This window comes from Phragmites australis, chromosome 3 (assembly GCF_958298935.1).
Source record: "Phragmites australis chromosome 3, lpPhrAust1.1, whole genome shotgun sequence".
Lineage (NCBI taxonomy): Eukaryota > Viridiplantae > Streptophyta > Magnoliopsida > Poales > Poaceae > Phragmites > Phragmites australis.
Window position 1 is genome coordinate 2125794 of NC_084923.1, and position 25085 is coordinate 2150878.

The 25085-nt window shown below is 41.2% G+C and overlaps 4 protein-coding genes across 7 annotated transcripts; 2 read left to right on the forward strand and 2 right to left on the reverse strand.

The window, feature by feature from the left end:
- Positions 1–430: 430 nt before the first annotated feature.
- LOC133911509 (catalase isozyme C) lies at positions 431–3664 on the reverse strand. The gene is made up of 6 exons (XM_062353773.1): positions 3494–3664; positions 3295–3391; positions 1212–2356; positions 1041–1108; positions 825–918; positions 431–713 (listed from the first exon to the last, which is right to left on the reverse strand). Exons 1-6 carry the CDS (start codon positions 3506–3508, stop codon positions 654–656), a joined length of 1479 nt encoding a protein of 492 aa, XP_062209757.1. The 5' UTR covers positions 3509–3664; the 3' UTR covers positions 431–653.
- Positions 3665–6462: 2798 nt separating this feature from the next.
- Positions 6463–11162, reverse strand: LOC133911508 (ubiquitin domain-containing protein DSK2a-like). Of its 3 annotated transcripts, none has more exons than XM_062353771.1 (9): positions 10565–11162; positions 8353–9081; positions 8055–8263; positions 7859–7972; positions 7717–7775; positions 7528–7556; positions 7034–7117; positions 6774–6927; positions 6463–6731 (listed from the first exon to the last, which is right to left on the reverse strand). In XM_062353771.1, the coding sequence occupies exons 1-8, from the start codon at positions 10791–10793 to the stop codon at positions 6779–6781; spliced, it is 1602 nt and encodes a 533-aa protein (XP_062209755.1). In that variant the 5' UTR covers positions 10794–11162; the 3' UTR covers positions 6463–6731; positions 6774–6778. The 3 variants fall into 3 exon arrangements, with proteins under 3 accessions (XP_062209755.1, XP_062209756.1, XP_062209754.1); XM_062353772.1 differs by adding an exon at positions 9241–9360 and having other exon boundaries at positions 6463–6927; positions 10565–10693; XM_062353770.1 differs by having other exon boundaries at positions 6463–6927.
- Positions 11163–13372: 2210 nt separating this feature from the next.
- On the forward strand, positions 13373–17509 carry LOC133911514 (uncharacterized). The gene is given in 13 exon segments (XM_062353778.1): positions 13373–13620; positions 13761–13851; positions 14186–14296; positions 14819–14916; positions 15006–15092; positions 15180–15258; positions 15261–15315; positions 15421–15493; positions 15595–15640; positions 15717–15826; positions 15976–16037; positions 17031–17092; positions 17169–17509. Coding segments are annotated over 13 exon segments (1113 nt in total). The 5' UTR covers positions 13373–13398; the 3' UTR covers positions 17186–17509.
- Positions 17510–21324: 3815 nt separating this feature from the next.
- Positions 21325–24816, forward strand: LOC133911515 (uncharacterized). Of its 2 annotated transcripts, none has more exons than XM_062353779.1 (10): positions 21325–21658; positions 21771–21829; positions 21938–21978; positions 22136–22167; positions 22513–22541; positions 23140–23176; positions 23340–23396; positions 23891–24006; positions 24290–24363; positions 24502–24816. In XM_062353779.1, the coding sequence occupies exons 1-10, from the start codon at positions 21575–21577 to the stop codon at positions 24519–24521; spliced, it is 549 nt and encodes a 182-aa protein (XP_062209763.1). In that variant the 5' UTR covers positions 21325–21574; the 3' UTR covers positions 24522–24816. The 2 variants fall into 2 exon arrangements, with proteins under 2 accessions (XP_062209763.1, XP_062209764.1); XM_062353780.1 differs by having other exon boundaries at positions 21378–21658; positions 23930–24006.
- The last annotated feature ends 269 nt before the right edge of the window (positions 24817–25085 follow it).

Consider the following 25085-nt stretch of genomic DNA (forward strand, 5'->3'; position numbering starts at 1 on the left):
ACAATAAGCCCAATAGCCCATTTGGTGGCCCAAAGGGGACGTTCGTGCCCAAATTTGAGTTGTTCTAGAACCAGATCGTAATCACAAGACAGAGAGAGAGAGTAGGTGGTCGAATGCAAGATTACTGAGCATGTTAGAGAAAGTGTTTATAAAAAAATCATTTTTTTTTCTCAACCGCACTGATTTTTTTCTTAACCGCACTAGTACATGTGTTTCAACGGATGACAAAATGCTTACTTAAGCACAACTATTTATATTAGTGCTAAAAGTTAGTTAATCATGTTTAAGCATATATAGTTATTGGAATAAAGTTTTTATGTATGTGATTAACACTCTCTCCTTAATCGCTTAGCCATAAACATCTAACATTGTTCATGCTTTTAATTTACTGTATCAAATTTATTCTTAATTTAATAAGGTACACTTCCAATAACTACGAATAAGACGTATCAAGGGAAACGCGGCTGCAAGAGTACAAATTATTACAGGATGATGATACAGAAATGTGATGGAATCATATGTCCTCTTACAAAATAGACTCGGTATGCTAGAATTAATATTTGTAGCATCAGGTTCTTCTTGCCGATAAGAAGGATTCAGTTTCAGGCACCCACGAACAAAGCAGAGTTTGGTTGCTGCACCGTTGGTTCATCTTACATGCTCGGCTTCGCGCTGAGACGGCTCGCAAGCTTCTGACCCAGAGACCTGTCGGCCTGCATCGATCGACCATACAGGGATCAATTCATAAATCTCTCCTTCAGTCGAGCGAGCATGCGGTGGAGATGTGTGTGTGTGTGCGCGCGCGCGTGTGTGTCTGGGCTTACCTGAGACCAGTAGGAGAGCCAGATGCTCCTGATCTCGTGAGTGAGGCGGGGGTCGGAGAGCGCATCGATCCATCTCTTGATGAATCGCTCTTGCCTGGAAACCAGTCAAAGATCAATGGAATCCAGTTATATTGAAGCACACAGTTCACTCATTCGCACGAGTTCATGTTATATATCTTTCATCTTTGACGATTCTATCGGTTCGGTTGTACGCACCTTGCCGGGTCCATTGAGCGGTACCTCTCCCCGGGCTGCTTGAAGTTGTTCTCCTTCTTGATCACAGTCTGCACACACAAATCAACCAGCAATTGTTGTCCACGGATTATTCTTGATCACTCCTTAATGGAGTAGAGCAATCGAGCAACTTGATGCGAGAGAGGTACGCACCTTCTCGCGGCGGCCGGTGAGCGCGGCGGAGGGGATGGGGTACCTTGGCGCGTGCTTGACGGGGTCGTACCTGGACGGGAAGTAGTCCACCTCCTCGTCGCGGTGCATGAAGTTCATGAAGCCATCGTAGTGGTTGTTGTGGTGGGCGCACTTGGGCGCGTTGGCCGGGAGCAGGAGGTAGTTGGGTCCCAGGCGGTGGCGCTGCGTGTCGGAGTAGGAGAAGATCCTGGTCTGCAGCAGCTTGTCGTCGGAGTAGTAGATGCCCGGCACGATGATCCCGGGGCAGAAGGCGAGCTGCTCGTTCTCAGTGAAGAAGTTGTCAATGTTGCGGTTCAGCACCATGCGCCCCACGGGCTGCAGCGGGATCACGTCCTCGGGCCAGGTCTTGGTGACATCGAGCGGGTCGAAGTCGAAGCGGTCCTCGTGGTTCGGGTCGATGGTCTGGATGTAGAGCTTCCACTCGGGGAAGTTGCCGGCGGCGATGGCGTCGTAGAGGTCCTTGGTGGCGTGGCTGTGGTTGGTGCCGCCGACTGTGACGGCCTCGTCGTCGAGCAGGGACTTGACGCCGCAGGTGGGGCGCCAGTGGAACTTGACGTAGTGGGACTTGCCGGCACGGTTGACGAGCGTGTAGGTGTTGACGCCGGAGCCGTCCATGTGGCGGTAGTCGGCGGGGATGCCGACGTCGTCGAAGAGGAAGGTGAACATGTGCAGGCTCTCCGGGTGGTGCGAGAAGAAGTCGAGCACGCGCCAGTTCTCCTGGATGTGCGACTTGGGATTGGGCTTCAGCGAGTGTACCATGTCCGGGAACTTCATGCCGTCGCGGATGAAAAACACCGGGAAGTTGTTGCCAACGAGGTCCCAGTTGCCCTCCCGGGTGTAGAACTTGACGGCGAACCCACGCGGGTCGCGGAGGGTCTCGGGGCTTCCGCGCTCGTGGATGACGGTGGAGAAGCGGACGATGATGGGGGTCTGCACGCCGGGGGCGCGGAGGAAGTCGGCGCAGGTGAGGTGGGAGATGTCGTGGGTCACCTCGAAGAAGCCCTTGGCGCTGGCGCCGCGGGCGTGCACCACGCGCTCCGGGATGCGCTCACGGTCGAAGTTGGCCAGCTTCTCCACCAGGTGGTAGTCCTCCAGCAGGATCGGGCCTAGTAAGTTACAATTCAATTTGTTCAGTTCAGTTAGTTCAGGATGTGTGTACAGTCCATGCGGACGTAACCCTATAGGGACAACTAATCCCACACTAAGCAGCAGGATTTCGTGCCAGTTTGGAACGTGAGAAAATTATTTCATTTATGCGGCAGTTGGACTAGTGATGCACATTATTGTCTGGAACTAGTAATTTTGGATTTTCTGAACAAGAGAATCTGGATATGTGGGACACATCCAACCCGTACGGGATTAAGAAATTAAACTAGCCTTGTGGTACTTAAACGAGCTTGCCTAACAACAAAAATCGAGGATGAAGTCAACAATACAGTCATACCTATGCCATCTTCCCTAAAAATCTAGCATAAGTGCTCCATGACGCTTCTAAATTGTGCTCCTTTACTTCGAGACTGTAGTGCTACCGCAACGCGAATCCGCAGCACATGACTTCAATCGGAGCCTTCCGGAAAAAAAGTTAGCGCTACCGTGTACCCGGTCTCGGTATAGTATATATCTTCGGGAAAAAAGTCCCGATACACAGGAGCGGATTCAACGTAAAACCTCTATCAAAAACACTTACAGTCCCTAAGTGTTTCTATAATTTTTAGATATGGAAAGCGAGAAAGAAGAGAATAAAAAGAAGAGGAAGAAGAGAAAAAAAAAGAAAAAATCATTTAAATCTCCTAAAATTTGACTTTATATCCGTCATCGCTGGAACAGTATTCATGATTAATCACCGTGACCTGTTACTCTGACTCACTGTAAGAGTACAGTGTACCCAGGTTCGTAGCACGTTCCAACTACAGCTACAGTGCCCAACACGGCGCAGCCGTAGAAGAACCCAAGCCGATGTACGTACGGGTCGTTTTTCCAGGTTGCACGTACGATGAAGGCCGAAGGCATCGCTGACAGAACTTGGACCGAGCTGGGAGCGTACCTCGGGAGCCGACGGTGAGGGAGTTGTCGTTGTTCCACACGGGCGCGCCGGAGTTGGTGCTCCAGAGCGGGGCGTTGAACGCGCTCGACGGGCGGTGCTGCGCAGAGACCCAACCATGGAAACCAAATCAACCACACCAAACCGGCCGGAGCGAGCAGCTAGCGCGAGAGATACCGAGGTCGAGAGCACCACCGCGTACCTTGTACGGGTCCATGGCGAGCGCGAGTCGGGGCGACGTCCGTCCGGCGCGAGCGAGGCTACGTACGCGAGGGCGGCCACACGGCGCCGGCTATATAGCGGGAACGAGTGAAGAGGAGGTGCTCCTCGGCCTTCGTCGCGCCTCGGATCTTTCCGGGCGTGAGGGTCTACGGCTCGCGACGTGTGCCAGCCTTCGCGCCAGCTCTGGATGGGTGGATGTGGGCCGCGTGCGCCTCATCCACGCGCTCCCCGGCGCACGCCCTCCAGAAAAAAACGGATGCAAGCCGCACAAATATGTCGCGTTTGCTTGCCGGACGTGCGCGCGCGTGTGGACGCGACGGGGAGAGGGTATTTTCGTTAGGCCGCAGCTGATGCCGTTCACACCGCCGGCGGCATGGGCGTGGCACGGACGGCGAGGCAGATGGACGCACCTGCGTATGGGGCGGAATCCATGTGGCCGTACCGTATTCCCAAAAGGCGGAAAAGGCACAGGAGGGGCTCCCGAGAATTTTCACCATGTACGTGCGGTACGACACGGTGTTACACGGCTACTCTGGCCACCAGTATAATGCTGTACAACTGTATCACGATTTTTCTGCTTCCGGAATGGTCCGGTGGCACGAATGTGGCTTGCACCGCCTGCTTGCCGAGAAAAAGAAAAACGTCACACAAGCATGCTATTCACAGCTGAAAAAACGTCAGGAGAAGCAGCAACAGCATATACAGAATAACCTCTAATAAGTTGTGAGAAGAATTTTTATATATATTAAACCTCTTCTCTAATATTTTATGTTTCATTCTTCATGTCATATCATACAAAATCTCATATTCAAATCTTATGTTAATAGCATGCATAACTTCAAACGGTGACATACTCTTCTTCATAATCTCTTAATACATCACATTTGCAACATAATCAGCGATCATATTGTTATGTGCGCACAGAGGTTGGCTCAAGTTGCAAAGATACGGCTCAACAATAGATGCTAACAATACAGTATCACACATCAGCAATAATTCATGAACTCGCCATGTGTAATCTTCAGCTAAATATTTTATGTCGTATGTCCGATGATTAAAAATTACCACCTTGAACTCACTCATCTCCGAAAAATACCATCTCTTCACTGCATGTTGTAGATATACTTAATCATGAAGTATCTAGTCTTTGGTCACCACGATAGAATCATATGCCCATGACGACTCGTGTCCGTCATCCACTGTCAACTTCTTCAATGCAAAATTCGATCATTCCTCTGCAATTTCTGCACCTGAGTCCATAAATTTGCGGAACTCGTCATCATCTTCCTCTATCTGGTCCACAAGTGTCTCGTTCCATTACCCCTAATGCCTTAACCACTGCACTAGTCCGTGGGGGAACCTCCAGAACCACACTCTCCTGCACCTTCTTATTGATAACATTTTCACCACCAGCATATGAGGCCCTGCTTCATAATTTAAAGTTGTCGCTTCTGCAAGCATAACTTGGACAAAACCCCGTTGCAATCCTAACCTCACAAATTGCCTCCACCGAGGTGTATTTTCACATTCTCGCAAAGTCCATTTTCACCTAGTCTCAAATAACCTAGGCAACATAATTTTGAACGACAGACGCTGCTCCGACGTGTTAATTCTCAACACATCATGTAACATCCCTATCACATGACTACGTCACATTTCACCCAAGTTATTTAGAGTAACAGTCGAACCTCAAAAATTACTTAAATTTACCCATTATCGCATTATTGAACATACCCTTCACTATAATACACAATAAAAACCACTACTCCTGAGATCCTGATGCAAAATCATATTATTGTCTGTTAATTCCTTGATATTCTAAACTTTACTGTTACTAATATTATTAAAATTATTCCTAAATCAACATGTAATTATTGCTATCATTTAATTACTTTAAAATCATATTATTATCTGTTAATTCCTTAACATCCTAACATTTAATTATTTATACACCACACTTACATTCCAAGAATTATTTCTAATACTTTTAAATATTTATTTCTAAATTGCACTACACCTATACCAACATCATGCTCACATTCAAGAACTATTACTAATACTTCTTAAAAAATTATTCCTAAATCACAGTAACACTTTACCTACGTCACGCTTCAATTCAAATATTTATTGGTACTATATTTGCTAAAATTCATCACGCTCATTCAAAAGTAACGCAGAAATATCTAAAATATTTTATAAATCATGCTACATATTTAACTACAACTATACTAATTTTAAAAAATTTAAACTACTCTCAATTTTATAAACGGTTCTAAACTAATTTCTAAAATTTCTAATTTACTTAAAATTTTTAGACTATTTCTAACTAGTTTATGAAATTTCTACAGATATAAATAAAAAATTACCTTTCCATCATTGTTTTTCCTCCCTCCTCCTCTGTGTCCTTCTTTCCCTGTGCATAGGGCAGCGCGTGGGCGCACAAGGGGTCGCAGGGGCGACGCCTTGGCAAGGGCGGTACGGTGTGATCTTGTGTGGATCGGACACCTAAGACTTTAAAAACATCCTGTCACCATATCAATTGCCACCGTATTTATTATTGTAACTCATAATATGTCATCAGACTTTTTAACAATTAGTACCTATCGTCACATGATATGGTGATAAAACCCTAATCACAAGCCGACATAACGATATTATGTTGTTCTATCACCTATTATTTTTACAATTTTTCAATAAAATATTATTAAAAAAATCGAGGCTTTCTTACGACGGACCTTTTTGCCCTTCTTTTCACTTTCGATATATACAACGGAATTTTACATGAAAAAAGAGACGCACAAAAAGAAAAGGCTTACTATGACAGAACCACCCAACCACCATAAACCTTTCAAAGATCAAAATCGCCTTCAGTCGCATGATCTCATCGACTGAAGAATTAACCAAATTTGGCACGCCGGAACCACGCCATATGTGGGTAGCGACAAGATAAGCGCCAGAACGCATCGTCATGTACATTGCAGTAAAACTCGGTAATTCAATATGTATGTACAACAACCCAAGATATCAACAGCACCAATTTTAACCATGACACCGGAACCCATGTATATGCAAAGGTTCGCCGGTACAGTCTCGTTTATTCATTTTAAAACAGAATCTTGATGCCGCCTCTGAATCTGACTGGGAGTAAAACCAATGAACCAGACACAATCTCACAATGAGAACTACAGGTCATATGATGTGGGCACTGTATGATCATCGCATTCTATTGGCCCAAATTACCAAGAAGACGCTCCACTGCAGCATTCTATTGGCCCAAATTACCAAGAAGACGCTCCACTGCAGCATGAACATTTCCAGCGGTAGCGATCAGAGCTCGGAGGTTCTCCTGTGTGTCAAAGAAACCCATTTCTTGGAGCTGGGCTAGCTGTGTTGCATAGAGTTCTTCCGGCGGCACTGTGAATTTGGACATTACTCAGTTAACAAAAAAAATCAATCGGTGGCTCTCTGCAGCATTACTTCCTCCAGTAACAGAATATGAAATGCATACCAAGTTACTAACCATTAGGGGTGTTTGGAACGCCCAGGCCGCCACCAGCTCCAAGCCCGCTGAACATGCTCATCAAGGTGTTGAGGTTGACATTGCCTAACATTCAAGTGTTCCACAGGTCGTTAATGAAACAAGGGCATATGTAAATCCACTTATAAAAGCAGTCAAATGTCTGAGCAAGTCTAAATCGCTTCAAGTCCAAAATAAATAACATCAAGCATCACTTTCTTTAAAAGAAATCAGGAAAACCACACCCTTCTTCCTAATAGTGTCATTTGGTCTCAGAGGACATTCATTTATTTTCCCTAGTAACTCGTCACTTAAGGATTACTATTCTCATGTGGAAATTTTTATTCCCGGTATTGTGATTTATCCCAACAATGCTTAAAGTGATCTTGTGATTTATCCGCAGCATGTAAAGAAACATCCATCAATATGACATAATGCACGAATGCCAGGAAAGCCCATTTAGAACTTCTGATAGTAAATTGGTAGCCAGTAGATACCTGCACCAGTGCCTGGTTGCGTACGCTCCCTGAATCAAACAAGAAAAAGAGTTCAAAAGGAAGTGAGTGCATAGAGTAATACTTAGCATAATACCAGAAAAAACCGAAAAATCCAATCTCTTCATTTTAGGCTCGAGAAGCATATGGTATCTTATTAAAAAGCAGGAGGTCAAAAGTTGAGATACTCACTGTCCAGCTTGTTGTTGACCAAGCTGTGACATCAAAGACTGCTGGAATGAAATTAATTGCTATACAAAAGAAACAAATAAAGCATTTAGTATTTCATACAATCACATAATCTGCATGTAACTACAGCAGTATAATTGATCACCTGCAATGTTTCGGGAGATGTCAACTGGCGAAGAAATTCCGGATTCTGAAACATTTCTCTCAGTTGTGTATTCGATTCCATCATATTACGTACATTTGGGTTTATATTAAGCAACTGCATTTATAACATTATGTATCAAGCGAGACAATAAATATGCACCTCATCATTCACAACAAAAATATTTCAATCAGCATACCTGATTCATGGACTGAGGATTAGACATAATGTTCTGCATCATCCGCATCATAGTTGGGTCTTGCAAAACCTGACTCAAGAAGGAAGCATTAGAGCCACCACCAAGCATACTTCCCAAATCTGCAGAACCCAACCCTCCTAGGCCACCAGTTGTAGCACTCCTTGTGTTGCTTGCAGGAGAGGGACTTGCTGCTCCTTGGGCAGATCCAGCTGTTGATTTTAGTCTTAGATATCAAAACAGGACAAGGATACACACAATACCAACAAGGAAAGGACGGAATGGAATATCCAAAACTTACCAGTCGGGCTCCAGGGATTTGGAAGTGGGTTAGCATTCGGAGCTGGCGACCCTGTTATGGAATCTGAAGCTGTAGTTGGTGCATTTGCGGCTGTATCTCTTGCTTGGTTAGACCCCTGATTTCCGAGAAGAGCTGCAAATGGGTTCGGATTTCTATCACCCTCGCCACCCATTGTTGTTGCATTCAGAAAAGGCTCTTGAACAGTTTCATACATACGACGGAGCATGTTGAACCCTTCTGGAGAAGATTCAATGTTGCTCATAGCTCTGTCTGTGTTCCGCATCATCTCCCTCATAAGTTCAGGATTCCTAGCTGCTTCAACAGTCTGGCGGAGGATACTTGGATCATTGAGGACATGGGCAAGATCCGGGTTACGATCAATGAGTTCACGCATTTGAGGATTGTTCATTATTATATTGCGTATTAGATCAGGACTATTCATTATATTCTGCATGAGTGGCATATTCATTATTTCTCTCATCAAGTTGGGATTCTCGGCTAACTGTTGTTGCATCTGGTCTAGTTCTGGGAGGCCAGAGCCAAATAAACCCAACCCTCCACTATTACCAGCCCCTGTAGCACCCAGACCTTGCATCAAGCCTCCCAAACCAGCTGCTGGGGAACTGGCAGTAGTAGTAGCTGAGGTTTTTTGGTTGGCTGCAGGTGCAGTCGATGCTGGTGGTGGCACAGCACCACGCACCATGTGAATGGTATGATCTGTCTCCACACCTTCAGAAGGAAAAATGGGGTTATAAGAATAAACAAAACCAGGATAAGTAAACCACAACTTCTTAATGAAATTCCCAAAATCAAGCAATAACTTAATGAACCAAAAGATTAAACATGCTGCCACTCGGCCAAATAAAGCGTTTCTATCTCCAAACTTACCACATTCAAGAATTGCTGGCTTCTAATTGGTGGGGGTGTAAAGCTCCTGTGCACATGAATGCATAGGCACAAAAAAAACGCAAACCCCTCCTCCTCCATAAAACATGCACAGGTTATCACCTATTGATATTTAATGTTTTACCAAAAAATACAGTCATGTATCATAAGCAAACTTAAAGCACATTTCATGTTAGATGTTACACTAGTACCGTCTGCCAAGTGGCAACTTTCCCAGATGAGTATACTGCACATATCATGGTGAACTCATGATGTTATAACTAACGTAGTAACATTCAAATTGTTGAATTGTTGCATTTCCCCAAGCACAGGAATTGATGAAGAATCAACGATGCAACATAAAACCCCCCACGTATTTTTTTGCACAGTCCAAAAAAACAATAATATGACATAAAAAAGTTGTGTACAGTATAAGATACAACCCATCAGAGTTTACGAGCTTGCAATATACAAAATAGACAAATTTCTCTCTATTGTAAATGGTTACTGGAATACCAAAATCCTAAAACACAGGAAAATTATTTTTAATGGAGAGCAAAACTAGATGTGCAAAGACAAAATCTAGAGAACCTGTATGAATATGATCAGGCAATTTGCAAGTGCAGATTAGGTGCAAGAAGTTACAACAAGCATAGACAAAAAATTGTTTAATGAAGCATGACCACGTGGATAATGCCCCCGGACCAGAAAGGATGGTTCGTCATGTTGACGTCAAAACACGACAAAAAGTAAATGCTATTCCTTGCACGTGGATCACAATAATAATGGTTGACATTGACAACAAGCGTTTGTAACTGACAAAAACAAAAAAGATGCGCAGAAACTAAAAAATGGAAATGATGAACTTTCCAATTTGCTGATAACTAGAATGCCATCTTGTTGTCACGTCCAGATTCCAGCATGAAATGCGAAATTCCTCATGCCTGCTGGAGTGCTGGTTATACTCTACCATCCTTCCCATGCATCAAAACCTACAATTTTACTTAACAGCGCAGTGCGCACATGACTCAATACATCTTGCTAACACTTGCATGGCTCCAGCATATTTGGAACTAAATTCATGGTGAGGCATCAAAGCAATGTGTATTTCCCATGTATTGCATCTTAAAGTAACCAACCTGCCTCTACCTGTCATCCTTTAACAGGCATTGCATCTAACATACCAGCAAGGGAGAATCAGAACTATAACATCGCAACTCACGCACAGACCTAACCAATCACATCGAGTCATCGACCACATCATTTTAGATCAAATCGCGCACAAAAGCGAGAGCTTTTTCCAGAAAAAAGAGGACGAAGCACGCACCGCAGCTGGCTAGGGTTTGCTCGTCCTTCAAGATCCGGCCCTTGTAGATCAACCGCTGCTGCTGCGGCGGCACGTCGCAGTTCTCGGCGACGATCGCCTTGAACGCCCCGACGGTGGCGTCCAGGTCGGCCCGCACGGCGAACTTGGACCCGTTGGTGCACCGGATGTGCAGCGTCGCCGGTGGCGCAGCCGCGGGCTCGCCACCGGTGTTGGCGTCCCCTCCCCCCATGCCCTAGCCCTAATCTCGATCCAGCCGCTGGCTCACCTCTGATTCACGTCTCGGCGAGTGTGCGCGACGTGACGGAGGCGAGGGAGAGGGTGGGTCGGTGGCTTGGCTTGGGTCCCCTTCCTCTCTGGCTATTGGGAGTGCGTGCTCCGGGGTTGAGCTCGCGGCGTGGGAGGAGGAAGAAGGCACGGCGGGAGGAATAGTGACTTCGGTGGGAGGGCGGAGGATTTAACGGCCGAAATAACTGCGCGACAGGGATGGAAGGCCGTGATTCCTTGCGTGCTGTGAGGGCAGCACGGCGTGGGTGGGGTGGACCCAATATGTCAGGATTGAGTCCTCAAGAGTCAGCAGAAGGTTCTAGGCTTTAGCCCCTAGTAAAAAATAAATTTTATAAGATCATATTAAAAAGATTCTCGTGAGATTTTATTTATATTATTTATTTTGTGATTTAATGGTTAGATTAAAGAGGAGAAATAAGAAGTAGACACGTATCATCACAGAGGAGTTGTTCTTTCGTAAAATAGGATTATAAAGAATTTGCTTCCTCTAGCTACCGTCAAATGGAGTCTGTAACATGTAGAGTTATCCAAGTGGGTCTTACAGGTCGGACCGGTAATATCTAGACACGTTCCGATTAGGACACGATCTGTCAGATCCAGTTACCTAATTGGACTGTGTCGTGTCAGCCCACGTGCTGAAGGCTCAGTCCACGACACGATTTGTGAGTTATGGTGTCATGCTGGATCGGTTTGGGTATGGATACTTTCTTTATTGTTTATTGAGCAGTTCAAATGCTTTGATTGCTTATCATATAACAGGCAAAAATATTCTTTATTTATTGAAATTGTTGGATCAATCGAGGAAGATAAGTGAGGTGTGAGCGCGGGGGATAGCTCAGCGGGGTGGTTTAGCTGGGCTGAGTGACACGGCCTAGGCCTCACCCGTCCATTAGTGTCATATCTGAGTCATGCTGAAATTGTCGTGCCTTGTGTTGACTTATTTAGCCCGATCTAATTGCGTGATGTGTCTGTGTTTGAAGTGGGGTTTATGTCTTCTGTTGACTTGCTGAGCTTAAGACTCAGTGCGCATGATATAAGCTCTTGTAGTCACGTTTCCAAATACTAGACGTTTGGTTGCAAATTTGAAATGTATTCTTATGAGCATATTGTGCCACTAGTAAGGAATCCATATTTTAACTGCCTATATGAAATGTCGGTGTTCCTTATTTAGCATGATATGTATCATTTACCATGCACTATTGTTATTTCGGATAATTTCACATCCAGCCTACATGAGTTGAATGAGAATTATCACACACTAAGAAGAAATAGCCAAAACATCATAAAAACGATACACATAAAAATAGTCGCATTGTATGTTATCATACAATACTTTTCCACTAAACGAAAAATATATAAGCTTGAGAACTAAGCATTGGACTATAGTTACTAAAGGTGGTTGTATCCTCTGTCCATCAAAGGTTTGCTTTTTTTTATCACTTTAAGATAATTTTTTTCAATAGTAGATGATGTATTTATCGATAACAAAACATATGTGGTGACTTCGTCAATATCTAAGCTTCATATCTTTGGTTTTCAGCAGGCCTTGTGTGAGTGTGTATGTGTGGTGGTATGAGTATCTATGAGTTGTACTGGTATTTTAAAAAATCAGAAAATATAAATCAAATATAGCAATTGCACGTTACAATAAGGTGGTATTTGTAACGCTAGCTCATGTTCTACTATAATGACAAGCCACCAACCGATAGCTAGATTTTGTTTGGCACGGTTTCAACTCTAAGATCCATGCATGATTTAAAATTTGTAGACTATAATAAAGTAATTTAAATATTTATTTTAAGTTGAAAATAAGAATAAGATATTTACATCAAATGTCATTAATCTGCTCATAACTCTAATTTTGATAATATATGGAGTTAGAGATGACTTAGATTCAAAAAAAATTGGAACTAGAGCTCTACTAAACAAACATTTAGTCTCACCGGTGATGGTGGAACAACTCTCCAAGGCAGCTATGCTGCAGGCACTCATCGATTAAGAGCACATGAGAGGCAAGGTTAGCCTCGTTGGTGATCTTCGTTAAGCCTACCCTGCTGCTTAGGTCCCGCCTTAGGTGAGGAGGTGAGTTCGGTGTGACTGTGAGCAACACCTAATATTATCAGGCGAAATCTTGTTCGAGCTCGGAGAAGAACACAACTGCATCCCAGCCATCATCCGTGAATGAGGTATTTAACTTGATGAGTTCGGTGGAGTGAGGGGGCGAGCTCAGGCACAAAGGAGGGAATGGAAGAGCTCACTAATGGCTATGGAGGGGGAGTGAAGGAGTTTGCACTAGGAATGGAGGGGAATATGAGAGGTAGAGAACTTAGATGACGGTTGTTTTCTAAAATTTTAGAAAATAGCATATTTTAAATAAAATCAAAATTGCAATGATATTTTTTGAAGACACAAAATAATAAATTATTTTTAAAAAAACAACAATATAATACAACAGTTATTAAATAATACGGAACTAGAAAATTAACTAACGAGCCTCAAAAAATTGCAATGCCGTGGCGTGTATCTAATTAACCGAAACTAAAAGCAGCATGTCTTTGTGCGGGCTCGCCGTGCAGCACTGGAGCGAGCAAGAGGCCGCAGAACCCACGACGCGTCCAGCCGCATGTGCATCCATCGATCCACCCCCGCGCCGTGCCTCCGACCGCGCCAGCGCCCATGTCATGACGACGCTCCGACGGCGCGCCGACCCCTCGCACTCCCCGCCGCCTCCCCTCCTCTCCCGCCTCCGCTCCGCGGCCTCCAATCTTCTGGTCAGTCGCCGCACAGCCTTCCTCACACACACGCTCTGTCAAGCATTTCGTCGAGCATCTCGCCGTCGGGGCGCTAGATTGATTTTTGTTTGTTTGTTTTCCTACTGGTTTTCCTACTGACGTCGTCGTGTTACTGTCAGACGCGGCAGTACAGCACGAAGAAGAAATACGACGGCACTGGTAGGCGGAACTGTGGCTCCTTTTCCGCACCGCCAAGGCCACTCAGGCCAGGTGATATTTTCATCGCTCTTGATGGGCGCTGGCAACAGTACATAGAGCAGACGCTTCTGCTTCCCTGTAACTTGTGCTTTGCAATTGTTATTCTTTGTCCTGTATCGGGGAGCTTGTTTTCGAGTTAGCTGTAGGGTATAGCGCTCTTGGTCACATTATCTTTGGAACCGATTTTCGGATTCGGCCTTTAGGAGAGTGTGGAATTGTTTAGCTATTCCGTAACAATTCCCGTTGTAAGTAAAAGGTGCATGTAAGCCTCTGCAAACCAAAGTTAGTTTTACAATGTTGCCACACTGGCATATGTGTTCTGAACCTCAAATGTTTCAGTTTGCAGGATTTGTGGATCCTTCATGGTGGAGATATTTTGACTCGAGGGCTGTTGGCATATCCCTCGATGCTATACCCAAGGATGCATGGGCGGTTCTAAGAAAGCTCAAACAAAATGGCGCATAACAATTCTCTTTACTATTTCCATTTGTGAATCAAGAGCTTTGATATGTCATAATCATGTCATGTATTAGCTTCTTCACACTATATTACATAGATTATGAAATCAATCAAATCAGGTAATATGCTTGTTTTACTTTATTTTCCCTTTTCTGTTGTTGAAGTACATGAACTGAACAACTCTAACATATCACAAGGGCAAATAGAAGAAGGCAATCCTGTAATACATGCCCTTGGAATGCATGAAATTGCATCTTGTTCTGTCACAATTAAGATGGCATTTCCATCCACTCAAGTATATCATTTGGTTCGAAATCAATGGTTGATATGAAGGCAGCAGGGTTTCAAAATTTACCACGAGATGTTTGTGAAAATCTATGTCTCAGTCTTCTTGATTTTGGTTGGATTCCTTGCAAGGGCATGACTATGCTGTTTTAAATCATGAAACTTATGTGGTGTTTTTACCAGTTAAATGCATAAAAGATTGTATGCAGTATTCAAGGACAAAAGTTTATTACAGGTTTTGACTCTTATCTTGTTGGGGGATGTGTGAGAGATTTGCTACTGAAAAGGGTACCTAAAGATTTTGATGTGATTACTACTGCAAGTCTCAAATAGGTTTTGGTTCATTCAAACATCATGAATGCTTCTTTTCCTGAAAGTTCTGATTCCCTTATTCCATTGATGCCCTTCTGTATTCTTTACAGATTAAGAAAAATATATTCAGAAGATGTATGATTATAGGTAGACAATTTCCAATATGTCTGCTTAAAATGCGTGACTCAGTAATTGAGGTTTGTTCTTCATAGAAACATTACCATCATGACCATATTTTTTTTCGTGCAATGTTACCTCACATTAGATTTCATTTGTTCTAACAGGTTTCAAGCTTTAGTATGATTGGTAATTATGTGAATAGAAATGAAGAGGTGGATTTTCTGGAAGAGTTGAATGGCTATGATGAGGAGATATTCTTCGCTGGAAGAATTCTATGAGAAGAGACTTCACAATAAACGGGTAATCTTCCAAAACAATCCTAGTACTTAATGCTTGAGAAATGCTGTTTTTTGTGAGGTATTGCATGAGATATTTAGTAACAATGCTGTAACACTTGTATGGCAGTTTATTCTTTAACCCAATGAACTACAAAATTTATGATTACGTGAATGGAGTAAGGGATATGAGGAAAAACAAAGTAATAGTCACCGAGCTCCATCTTTATTTAGGCATAGATTCAGCAGCATCCTGGTTTTCTCTTCCCTTTTCTTCCGACTAATTTCTTAAATGAATAATCAGGTGTGTACAGTGATTCCTGCCCATATTTCTTTCATGGAGGACCCTGGTAGGTGCTTAAGGAATGTTTTTTTTTAATATTTGTTTGTCTCGCCAAATCAAGTTTATATTTCCGTATATTTCAGCCAGGATTTTACGTGGCTTGAGAATTGCTGCTCGCCTTGGTTTGCAGTTTTCCAGTGTAACTTCTTCTGTGATACGAGATCTTTCTTCTTCTATAATTAGTATTGACAAGGTTTACTTTCTTGGCCCCCCTGAAAGTAAATTAACAGATGTATCTATATTCCCTTATGTATTTTCTTTCTTAGTTCTGTTTTTTGGCTTCATTTACTGTGTTGGCAAGGTTGACGATGGAAATGAATTATATGTTATCTTATGGGCCAGCAGAGCCTTCTATTAGGTTACTTAGAAAATATGGACTGCTCGATATTTTACTGCCTTTCCAGGTAATTTGAACAATGTAATCCTGTTGCTACAAAAGTGTATTCCTTGTCATGACCACTTCCATGTTCCAGCTTGCTCATCTATATTGAATTCCAATTGTGTTTTAGGGCGCATATTTGTCAGACCAAACGAAGGGTAAATCAAGTGACAGAGATCTGATGCTCCTGGTGAGTAAGTCAGAAATGTGCATGTGTGGAAATTTGCAACTTGAAAAAAAAAGTGAATCTACTTTAAAGTTACACGTGATCTAGTGTCATAAAACATATGACCGTTTTCATTACAGTAAAGTTTAATATTATTTGTAAGGAACAAATTGTAGTGTTTCCCTTGCACGAGGATAAGTTAAATGGAAAGTTTGTTTGACTCTATATTGGTCATAACCATTCAACAAGTGCAGTTATTATAATTCTTATTAGTCATATTATTACTGGAGGTGGAATGACTTTTTTATCCTCAAAGTCATATTCTATCCACAAAAGTTTTTTTAGGGAGAAACCATTACCACCACAACTTAAATATTTGTTGGAATAAAGGTATATAATAAGAAGAATTATTTCTTTCAGATCGGCAGCAATGCGCGGATAGTTAGAGTAAAGAAGGATTAGATTGGCTTACTGTCTTTTTTATTATTTGATTTTTTTGGTAAAAGGAAATTATGGAAATACTGCACTCTTTTGTGTGCATAGTGGGTAGAATGTTCCTTTTCTTTGGAAGCATGGAGTGTTCCCAGTAGTGTGATCTGAATTGATGGGCTTTTTTTTTTTACCTAACATTTGAAGATTTTAGAACATCTGATTATATTTTATAATTTCCGTATCATTATCAACATCAGTATGTATGCTGCTTCAAAATTTACTTCCTATTGATACCCTTTGGAATTTCTATGGCCATAATGCCATGTATAAGTAAAGTTATATGGTTATTCTTCATGTTAGTTAATGTGATAATTGAGTTTATTAGTATGCTATCTCATCCTATCGACTTCACACCTGCAGAAACTATTGGATAATCTTGATAAATTACTCTCTGCTGACCAGCCATGCCACTGCTCTTTGTGGTAAGAAACCTAAAATGCCCATTTTGTGCATATATGTTTTACTGCTATGCTTAGTTATTACATGTATACTTCTCAGGAAACGATGAGTACTAGGCATGCTAACAAGCTGAACCAGCAATCTAACTGATTTGGCTTTAACTGAACTGGTTGATATAGTGACTCCTTTATTTCTGAAATCTTACTCTTGATTTCTAGTGATGCCGACTAAGCCATTTTATTTGTATTGTTAGGGACTGTTCTAGTCAATATGGATATGTATTGTGTAGTCCAGTGGTTGTTCTGACTCCTGTCATCACCTCATGTTCATATAGTCAACAGTATCTGCTTGATTTCTAGATCACAATATTAGAAGATATGCATGGTTTTGAGTAGTATCAGATTTCTTGTCCTTATGTTTCTGTGAAAATGCTTGTGTATTCTCTAGTATGGATGGGTAGAAGAGATGACAAAGTGGATTACCTTATAATTTTCCCATGCCGGCACAGAAACAGGCACACTTTAGTTATTTTTAAATTTATATGCACCAGTACTTCTGTACAACTGTCAGTCTGCGTTTGAATCTCTTTTGTGCCCACCAATCCTCTTATGTTCTGAACAGGCAAACTGTTTTGTTCTCTCAATTTATTTGGTCACAAGACAGAGGTGGGTGGTAGGTTATTTTTGAAGAAAATAAACAAAATTATTAATAAAATAAAAAATCTAAAAACAATAGGGACACATAATTGATTCTAAAAATGAGCTTTATTGATAGATGTCTCATTAAAAACTTTTCTATCAAAGGAAAAAATAGTACAACCTAGCTAAGAAAATTAGAAATTACACGTTTCCATCAACATCTAGATATAAATTTTGGAATGAATCTTTAAGCTTAGTATTCTCTGCAGTGTGTTGCATTCGTGTTTCAGCTTGTTTCTAATATTTTATTATGATGAATATTTCAACCATTTCACTTGACAGATTTGCTATTCTCTCTTCAATTATACTTTCAGTAAACTGAAGGTAGTCTAAGAAAAATCGTAGATACGAGAACCGTTAATAAATCTTGTGCTAACAGTGAAATCACTGGATAATTTGTTTTGTGCTTGTGCCATCATTGCAGTAAGTTGAAATTTTCTTTTTTATAGCTAATAACGTCGCTTTCTATTAATGTAGTTAGCTATCCTCCGAATGTTGGAATTTCAACGCTCGTAATGAAGAGTCTGAACTTCTCGATGAAAAACCCACACCAAATATTTTCCTCACGTTATTGTCTTCTTACTTATTGTGGGTGCTAGCGGAGGTTGTTACAGGTGAATTCTACCATACTTTGTTTCATATTTACTATAAATTTCGAATAACTTAGAACGAACATTAGTATAATAATTACAATAATCATGGCTAAGAGTATCATCTAGAATTACAAGAACTCTACATAAAGCTATAATTTTAGCTCTATGATCTAAAATAAAGGTAAAGGTGTACAACAAAGAAATTTTTTCCCGATAATTTAAGAATTTAGATTTTATAGGAACTACATAATCTCTTTAGAAGATTGTTATTTTCATAACTGTTTAAATGAGTAGTAATTTCAACAATATTATACATTACTAAGTAAGATGATGAATAATAAATTCCTGATAAAATCACAATTGAATCATAAAAAATTCAAAAAACTCTAGTATCCTTTTGGCAATGTACTAATGCGTTTTCGTGAGTAAAGTTTGACCTATGCTCATGATAATGTGTATAAATAAACACATCAAATATACTCTTATATGATATAATATTTTTGAGTATCAAGAAAGTAGAGTTCTATCTTATCAGCATGTTTACAACAAACTTACGTGGATGCACATCTATCGCAACACAATACTGTTTATATGTTGGAATTCATTGGTTAAAGAAGTTCACAAAAGATATTGCAATATGAAAATCGTCTAGGTATTGTGACAACCTTTTCAAACCAGATTTTACTATAGGATTGATAATACGACAAGCATAACGTTTATGTAACAAGAAAGATTCAGCATAGCTACTAAACAATTAAGTAAGAATATCTATTGCTCTAGAATTTGCACGGTATAATCTAAAGTGATAGAAAATATTTTATTCATGAAACCAAAGTCTTCAACTATTTGAGATATTTTTTCAGCAATATTTCCATAGGTATACGCGTTATCAATCAATCGAAAATCTATTATTCTTTTTTCTAATTCTCAATCATTATTAACAAAATGAGCAACCACATTAAGATAATCCTTTCTAACCCTACCTACTCATATATCCGAGGTCAAAGCAATTGAAATATTGTAATATTTTATCATATCACTACTAGTTGTCTATATAAAAATATGCGTGAATCTATGATTATGAACTTGCTTAATGTAATCTTCAAATGCAGCAGATTTACTGATGTTGAGTGATAGATTCACTCTTGCAATGAAGCAGCATAGCTCTTTTCAAGTATTGGCGGAGTTATACTCTCAATGACAAACAAAGCTATCGAGTTGTATTTAAACACCGTCTGTTTCATGATTGTTACACTCTTTCGCTTGCAACTTATAGCTTGCCTCTTCAAGTATCCCGTTCCACCTAAGAGCTTTGCAGATAATTTATGTTTGCAAATATAACACCTAATATACCCGACATTTATCTATCTTTCTCTTTGTAGAACCTTTCAAAGTTTTGCCAAACTTCATAAGTACCAGCTCTTGATCTTTTAGAGCCGGTGTTTGCTAATGTATACACACTTGTAGAGCCTGACGATAGAGGTGTTGCTGTATGTGAACCAACCGAAGGTTCACCTGCAGCACTGCTATCAAAAGGGTCGTAATTCTCTGCGAGTCATTGAAGGAAAAAATCATGATTGATGGACGTATTATTATGATCATCAATGCCCATGATTAATGTTGAATGACACTTAAAAAATTTAAATATTCAGAGTTAGAAATAATCAAATAATAAAACAAGATAGAACAACGATGCAAAAAATCATCAAAATTTCTTTAAGATAGTAAGATGACGATTTTGAATTTTCTCAGATTTTTGGTAACAATTCAAACTAATTTTGCTAAATTATCTATATTCTAAAGAACTTTGAGACAATAATGAGAGGAAAAAATAAGAGAGTAAATGTTTTTGCTAGTGTGGAATGGAAGGACATGGTGATCCTCTATTTATAGGTGAAAAATGATGATTTTTGCAAAAAAAAAAATATTAAATTCTTTGAGCTCAAACGGTAACAAAACGGCTAGAAAATTAAAAAATAATGGGTTATACGGTTGAGCCACAACCCATTTAACCCGTTAGTTCAGGCGTGCCCTCTTGTGTCCCCCGTACCTAGTTGGATCGGCCCCACACACAACGACTCCCGACTGGCCCGGGCATGTCGTGTCGTGCCTAGGCAGGCTGGGCCGATCGTGCCTAGCCAGACCAAGGCATGGCGTGCCTGGTCGGGCTAAGCCGTGCCTAGCCGGGCTGAGGTGTGCTGGGCCAGACCATATGTCGTCCAGTAAGTACGACCCATTTAGATGTCTTTAGTGTACTGGCTACGCTGCTAAGCACATCTGCTTGTTCAGATTTTGCTGGCGCTGCAGGATGGTCCAGAACAAAAAAACTCACTGGTGCATTATTTCTGTAGCTAAAGTTACCTGGAAAGAATGATATCTATACCCAAGACACCCCCGCCCCCCCGGCACACACCCATTTTGTTGTACAACGTAGAGCGTAGGCTGTGGACAAGAAATATGTAAGATTATCTTATTCACATATGTTCTTTTACTACGCAATGTGGGGTGTGCCGTCTGAAGCAGTATATCAGCCTCAAGTCATTACAAAGATTCGAATAGAAAGTTGTATCGCCCTTGAGCAGTAGAGCTTGATCTTATGTGAAATGAAAATCTGGCAATCAGTTGCTTCCATTGTGCTCTTCTGCTCTTGAGACTTGAGAGGAACCCCATGCCCAAGTGTAATATATATGCATTAGTGGCGGATACAGATGAACAGATAGGAGGGCTAATCTACTCTCTTTTCTTCATAGTCTCTCTCATCCATGACAAAAAAATCGATAAGGGGGACTTAAGGCGTTTCTATTAACTGGGTAGGGGTGTTGGAGGCCTGGAGCCGTCTGATCCGCCCCTGCAAGCATGCACAGGTAAAGGATGATGATAGTGATGAAGTTACCACGGTGAATTATGTTTTGATGGGGCAATGTTTTGTGCATGTATGGCTACCTGGCCGGGAACAATGCAGGCGCCACCGCGCCAGGCTGCACAATCCAACTGAAGGCGGAAAAGCGGTACACCTTTATCCGTATCCGAAGCTCGAAGGCGGAAAGGCTCTGAGCACTTAGGAGTTCGGATGACACTCGAAGGCGTAACTGCTGAACGCGCACTTGTGACTTGCCCTCCGAGTCTCCGATTCCTCTTCTCCATTCTCGGAGTCTGTGGACGGTGAGCCCCGTTAGCCGTCCTCGCCGGAGGCCCCCCACGTCGGAGGCCAGAGATGGAGAACGCCGTGGTGCTCCGGGAGTGGTTCGATCGCGTCGATGCAGGCCGCACCGGCAACATCACCGCTCCTCAGCTCCAGGTTTGCTTCCCTCCTCGTTTCCATAGTTTTCGCCCAATTCTACTCTACTCCCGCAGTCCCGCTTGCTAAAGGAGCTGACCGCTAACCCTCAAACTGGCTGTGCTCCCACTAGAGCGCGCTCGCCGTGGGCAACCTCGAGTTCCCCCTCTCCGTCGTGCAGCAGATGATTAGGTCATCCTATCGCCCTTTGCTTTTGCTTTGTTTTTTTTGCCCTGTCTTATTAGTTATTATTTGATTGGGTTTTAGACTTTAGCTCACTTGGGACTGGATTCTGTGTAGGATGCACGACTTTGATCGGAATGGTACCATGAGCTTCGAAGGTTAGCTCACAATTCTTTTATGCAATGTAAATAGAGAACTGCTACAAATCTCGTATTAACTCGCTACTTGTCCTACTGCATGCATCGCTTTTAGCTTCTGTTAAGAAAAATGATTTGATTTTTGACCTCACATGCAGCTTCACTTTGTTCTTCGCAGAGTTTTTGGCTCTTAACAAATTCCTTCAGAAGGTATTTGGGCTCTCTACTTGGTTCTGTTGTGCATTTAAGAATTAGGATCGCTCATTGATGCAAGCATTTTCTGCAACTTTGCTGAATGATTCGAGGTAATAGTGCATTTTTTTCTTTTCCATGATCAACTGGGTATGTCTTATATGAATGAGTAATGGCCCTCTAGAATGTTATTTAAGCTTCGGTTATACAAAAAAATGGCCTTCTATGCTGTACAAAAGTTATAATTTACAATGCATGGGTGCATCTGAGAGCAGGGGACACATTTTAATGCATCCCCTACTGCAAGCTACCCGTTTGACTCTTCTTACTTGTTTGTATTTCCTTGTTGTTTTCAATTTACAGGTGCAAAGTGTCTTCTCCACCCTAGAAAGGTACCATGTTTGACTTGTTATTGGATATGCTATCATGTATAGCATCTGGAAATTGTTCAAGTGCTTCCTTAAGCTTTTGTCATGATCTGCATTTTTCATGAGTTCTAGTGACTTATAACGTCCTTCTTAAGAACTTATAAGCAATATATCACATGTATGTGATATCTTGTAGCTAGGAGCCTAGGAAGATGATAGTTTGACTTTAAGGTTAAATTCTTCTTGAAGCTAGAAAACAAGACTGTATTTACATATACTGTTGCAGTATAACTCTCCAAAAATGTGGTCAACTTCAATATTAGAGGACGGGAGATCTCATGCAAAGTTGTCCCCTTCATAGAAATCTTTGTGATTTATGAAATTTCCTTGTCTATCTTCCCATCCATAACCACCTCCATAAAGTTGCATCCGCCGATTACTCCGTAGCACCAAAGTGCTTCTTTTCAGTTTCAAGCTGTTATTGTCCTGAGCACTAGCAATTTTTTTGGCAAAAATTGACACATGTTGCACCATTTTGGTTATGATTATTTTTCATTTACATCATAAGTTGCGCACACATTTTTTTCTTGTTTAAATTTCTTAGTTTTCTCGTTAACTTCAGGGGTCATGGATTTCTCAATCTTGAGGAGGTGTACGAGGTAGGTAATATGTTAATTTCTCCTATCTTGGTTAGGTATTCTTTGTATCTTCAGCTTTTTTAGTTCCTTGTTGTTGCCACTCCACTTTTCCTCCCGCATCCTTTTTTCCTTGTACAAGCAACTTTTCATAGACTTTTTTTACTTACCGCCATGTTCATTACAGGCGTTAATCAAACTTGGTTTCTCATTGGACTCACCTGCCTTCTACACAGTTTGTGAGGTAATTCCTGTTCAATTTCTACTGTAAAGTTGGCCCATGCTTATTCAACTCTTGCTTTAGAGTGTTCATCCCAAGCCTGTTCGAACTTCAATCTTGATATGAAGTTATTTATCCTACGCTATCTTTTCTTGCAATCTGGAGCATCTGGGTATAAAGCCAGTGTTGCTTCTGTTGCAACCTCCAAGTTGAATTGCTGGACGGTCAACTTTCTATGGGAGGTTGAAATAGGTCATACAATTTAGCTGACAACCGAAGCCAAGGGCATAATGCCAATGCAGTTTTTTCTGCATTATGAACTAAATAATTCAGCTCTTTTACCATCTTATTCACTGTCTCCAAGAAAAAAATACTGCTATTTTAGCACATTCTTCTTTGTTTGCACTAACACATTAATTTCCTACCTACACAGCTTAGGCTTAGTAGTGAAGCACCTGTACATGCAATGAATTTTTCTTTCTTCGAAGAGTTCATATTTTCGTTTAACTTCCCTCAAGCATCATTATTTGTTCAATACCATGCTTGGGCGTTCTCAGAGCTTTGACAAGAGCAAGAAGGGGATGGTTCGTTTGGATGAGTTCATATCACTCTGCATTTTTGTGCAGTCAGCTCGGTATGTACTCCCATGGTACCTAGAATTCTTCTACATTCTAGCTATAATGTTTGGGGAAAGGATAGTTCTACCTGTTCAGTTTGTACCTATATCTTGAAAATGTTTTGTAAGTTTTTACGTGGTACTTGCTAGCGTTTCATTATTATATTAACCAATATTACTTATTCTCTCTAAATGACGTGTAGTATTTTCTAGGATGCTGTTCCATGATTTGCATTTTTTTCAGCAGAGTGTCCGTGTGGTAAATTTATGTCGTACTAATCTACTTGCTCTCCCTTTGTAGTAACTTGTTCAATTCATTCGATACAAACAAGCAAGGAAGAGTGACTTTGGATTTTAACCAATTCGTTTACTGCTGTGAGTTCCTATTTCCTGTATCTCGGTCACTGCTGCTCTCTCACGCCCTTCACTGTTCAGATGACATATATTCCTTGAGCACTTAGAAAATGATGCTACCCTTTTTATTAAATTGTGTCTTTCTGCATCACCCTGCAGCAGCGAACTGCAGGATATAGCTTACTACTTGATACCTGTACATGGTCATGGAGACCCCAAAAAAGAGGATGTTAGCAGTGAATTACGAACCATTCACCAGTCAACCCTTATTTCGGCAACGAGATGGTAATGCAACTTCTTGTTTGTCAAAGAAGTTTCTTGTACATCTCCTTTGGTACCACCAAAGTTGAAACCACCGTTTTGCTTGTAGTCATGTCCTCGATTTGTATTTAAATCCGGGGCTGTACACACTGAATAATGCGTGCCAATACGTAGCAGTGTTTTGTATCAATATCAAGTGATCCAGACATGCAATTGTTTGTACTGTGATTCCCTTCAAATTCTGTGCTGTTTTTGTGGGCCAGGGTTGTTTCGTATGCCTTAGGATATGAACGATTTGGTGACATTTTAAGAGCGGTGAATTAGCATATTTAAAATGAATTAGTTTAAAAAATTTCATAAGATAAATTTATATTAATTTTTTATTTAAAATGTCTGTAACATATAGCTAACTTTAGCAAACTATTCTATGAAGTTAAATATGCAATGATATATTACAGGAAGTAAATATGAAAATGTAAATA

Coding starts and splice junctions, on each gene's coding strand:
- LOC133911509 (XM_062353773.1), bottom strand. Junction 919..1,040: donor CGCTCAATGGACCCGGCAAG/GTGCGTACAACC, acceptor ACTGGTTTCCAG/GCAAGAGCGATTCATCAAGA. Junction 714..824: donor GGCTCTCCTACTGGTCTCAG/GTAAGCCCAGAC, acceptor CGATCGATGCAG/GCCGACAGGTCTCTGGGTCA.
- LOC133911508 (XM_062353771.1), bottom strand. CDS start 10,793: ATGGGGGGAGGGGACGCCAACACCGGTGGCGAGCCCGCGGCTGCGCCA. Junction 7,973..8,054: donor ATCCTCAGTCCATGAATCAG/GTATGCTGATTG, acceptor TTATAAATGCAG/TTGCTTAATATAAACCCAAA. Junction 6,928..7,033: donor CGTTCCAAACACCCCTAATG/GTTAGTAACTTG, acceptor CCAAATTCACAG/TGCCGCCGGAAGAACTCTAT.
- LOC133911515 (XM_062353779.1), top strand. CDS start 21,575: ATGGAGAACGCCGTGGTGCTCCGGGAGTGGTTCGATCGCGTCGATGCA. Junction 21,659..21,770: donor TCACCGCTCCTCAGCTCCAG/GTTTGCTTCCCT, acceptor TGCTCCCACTAG/AGCGCGCTCGCCGTGGGCAA. Junction 22,542..23,139: donor GTCTTCTCCACCCTAGAAAG/GTACCATGTTTG, acceptor CGTTAACTTCAG/GGGTCATGGATTTCTCAATC.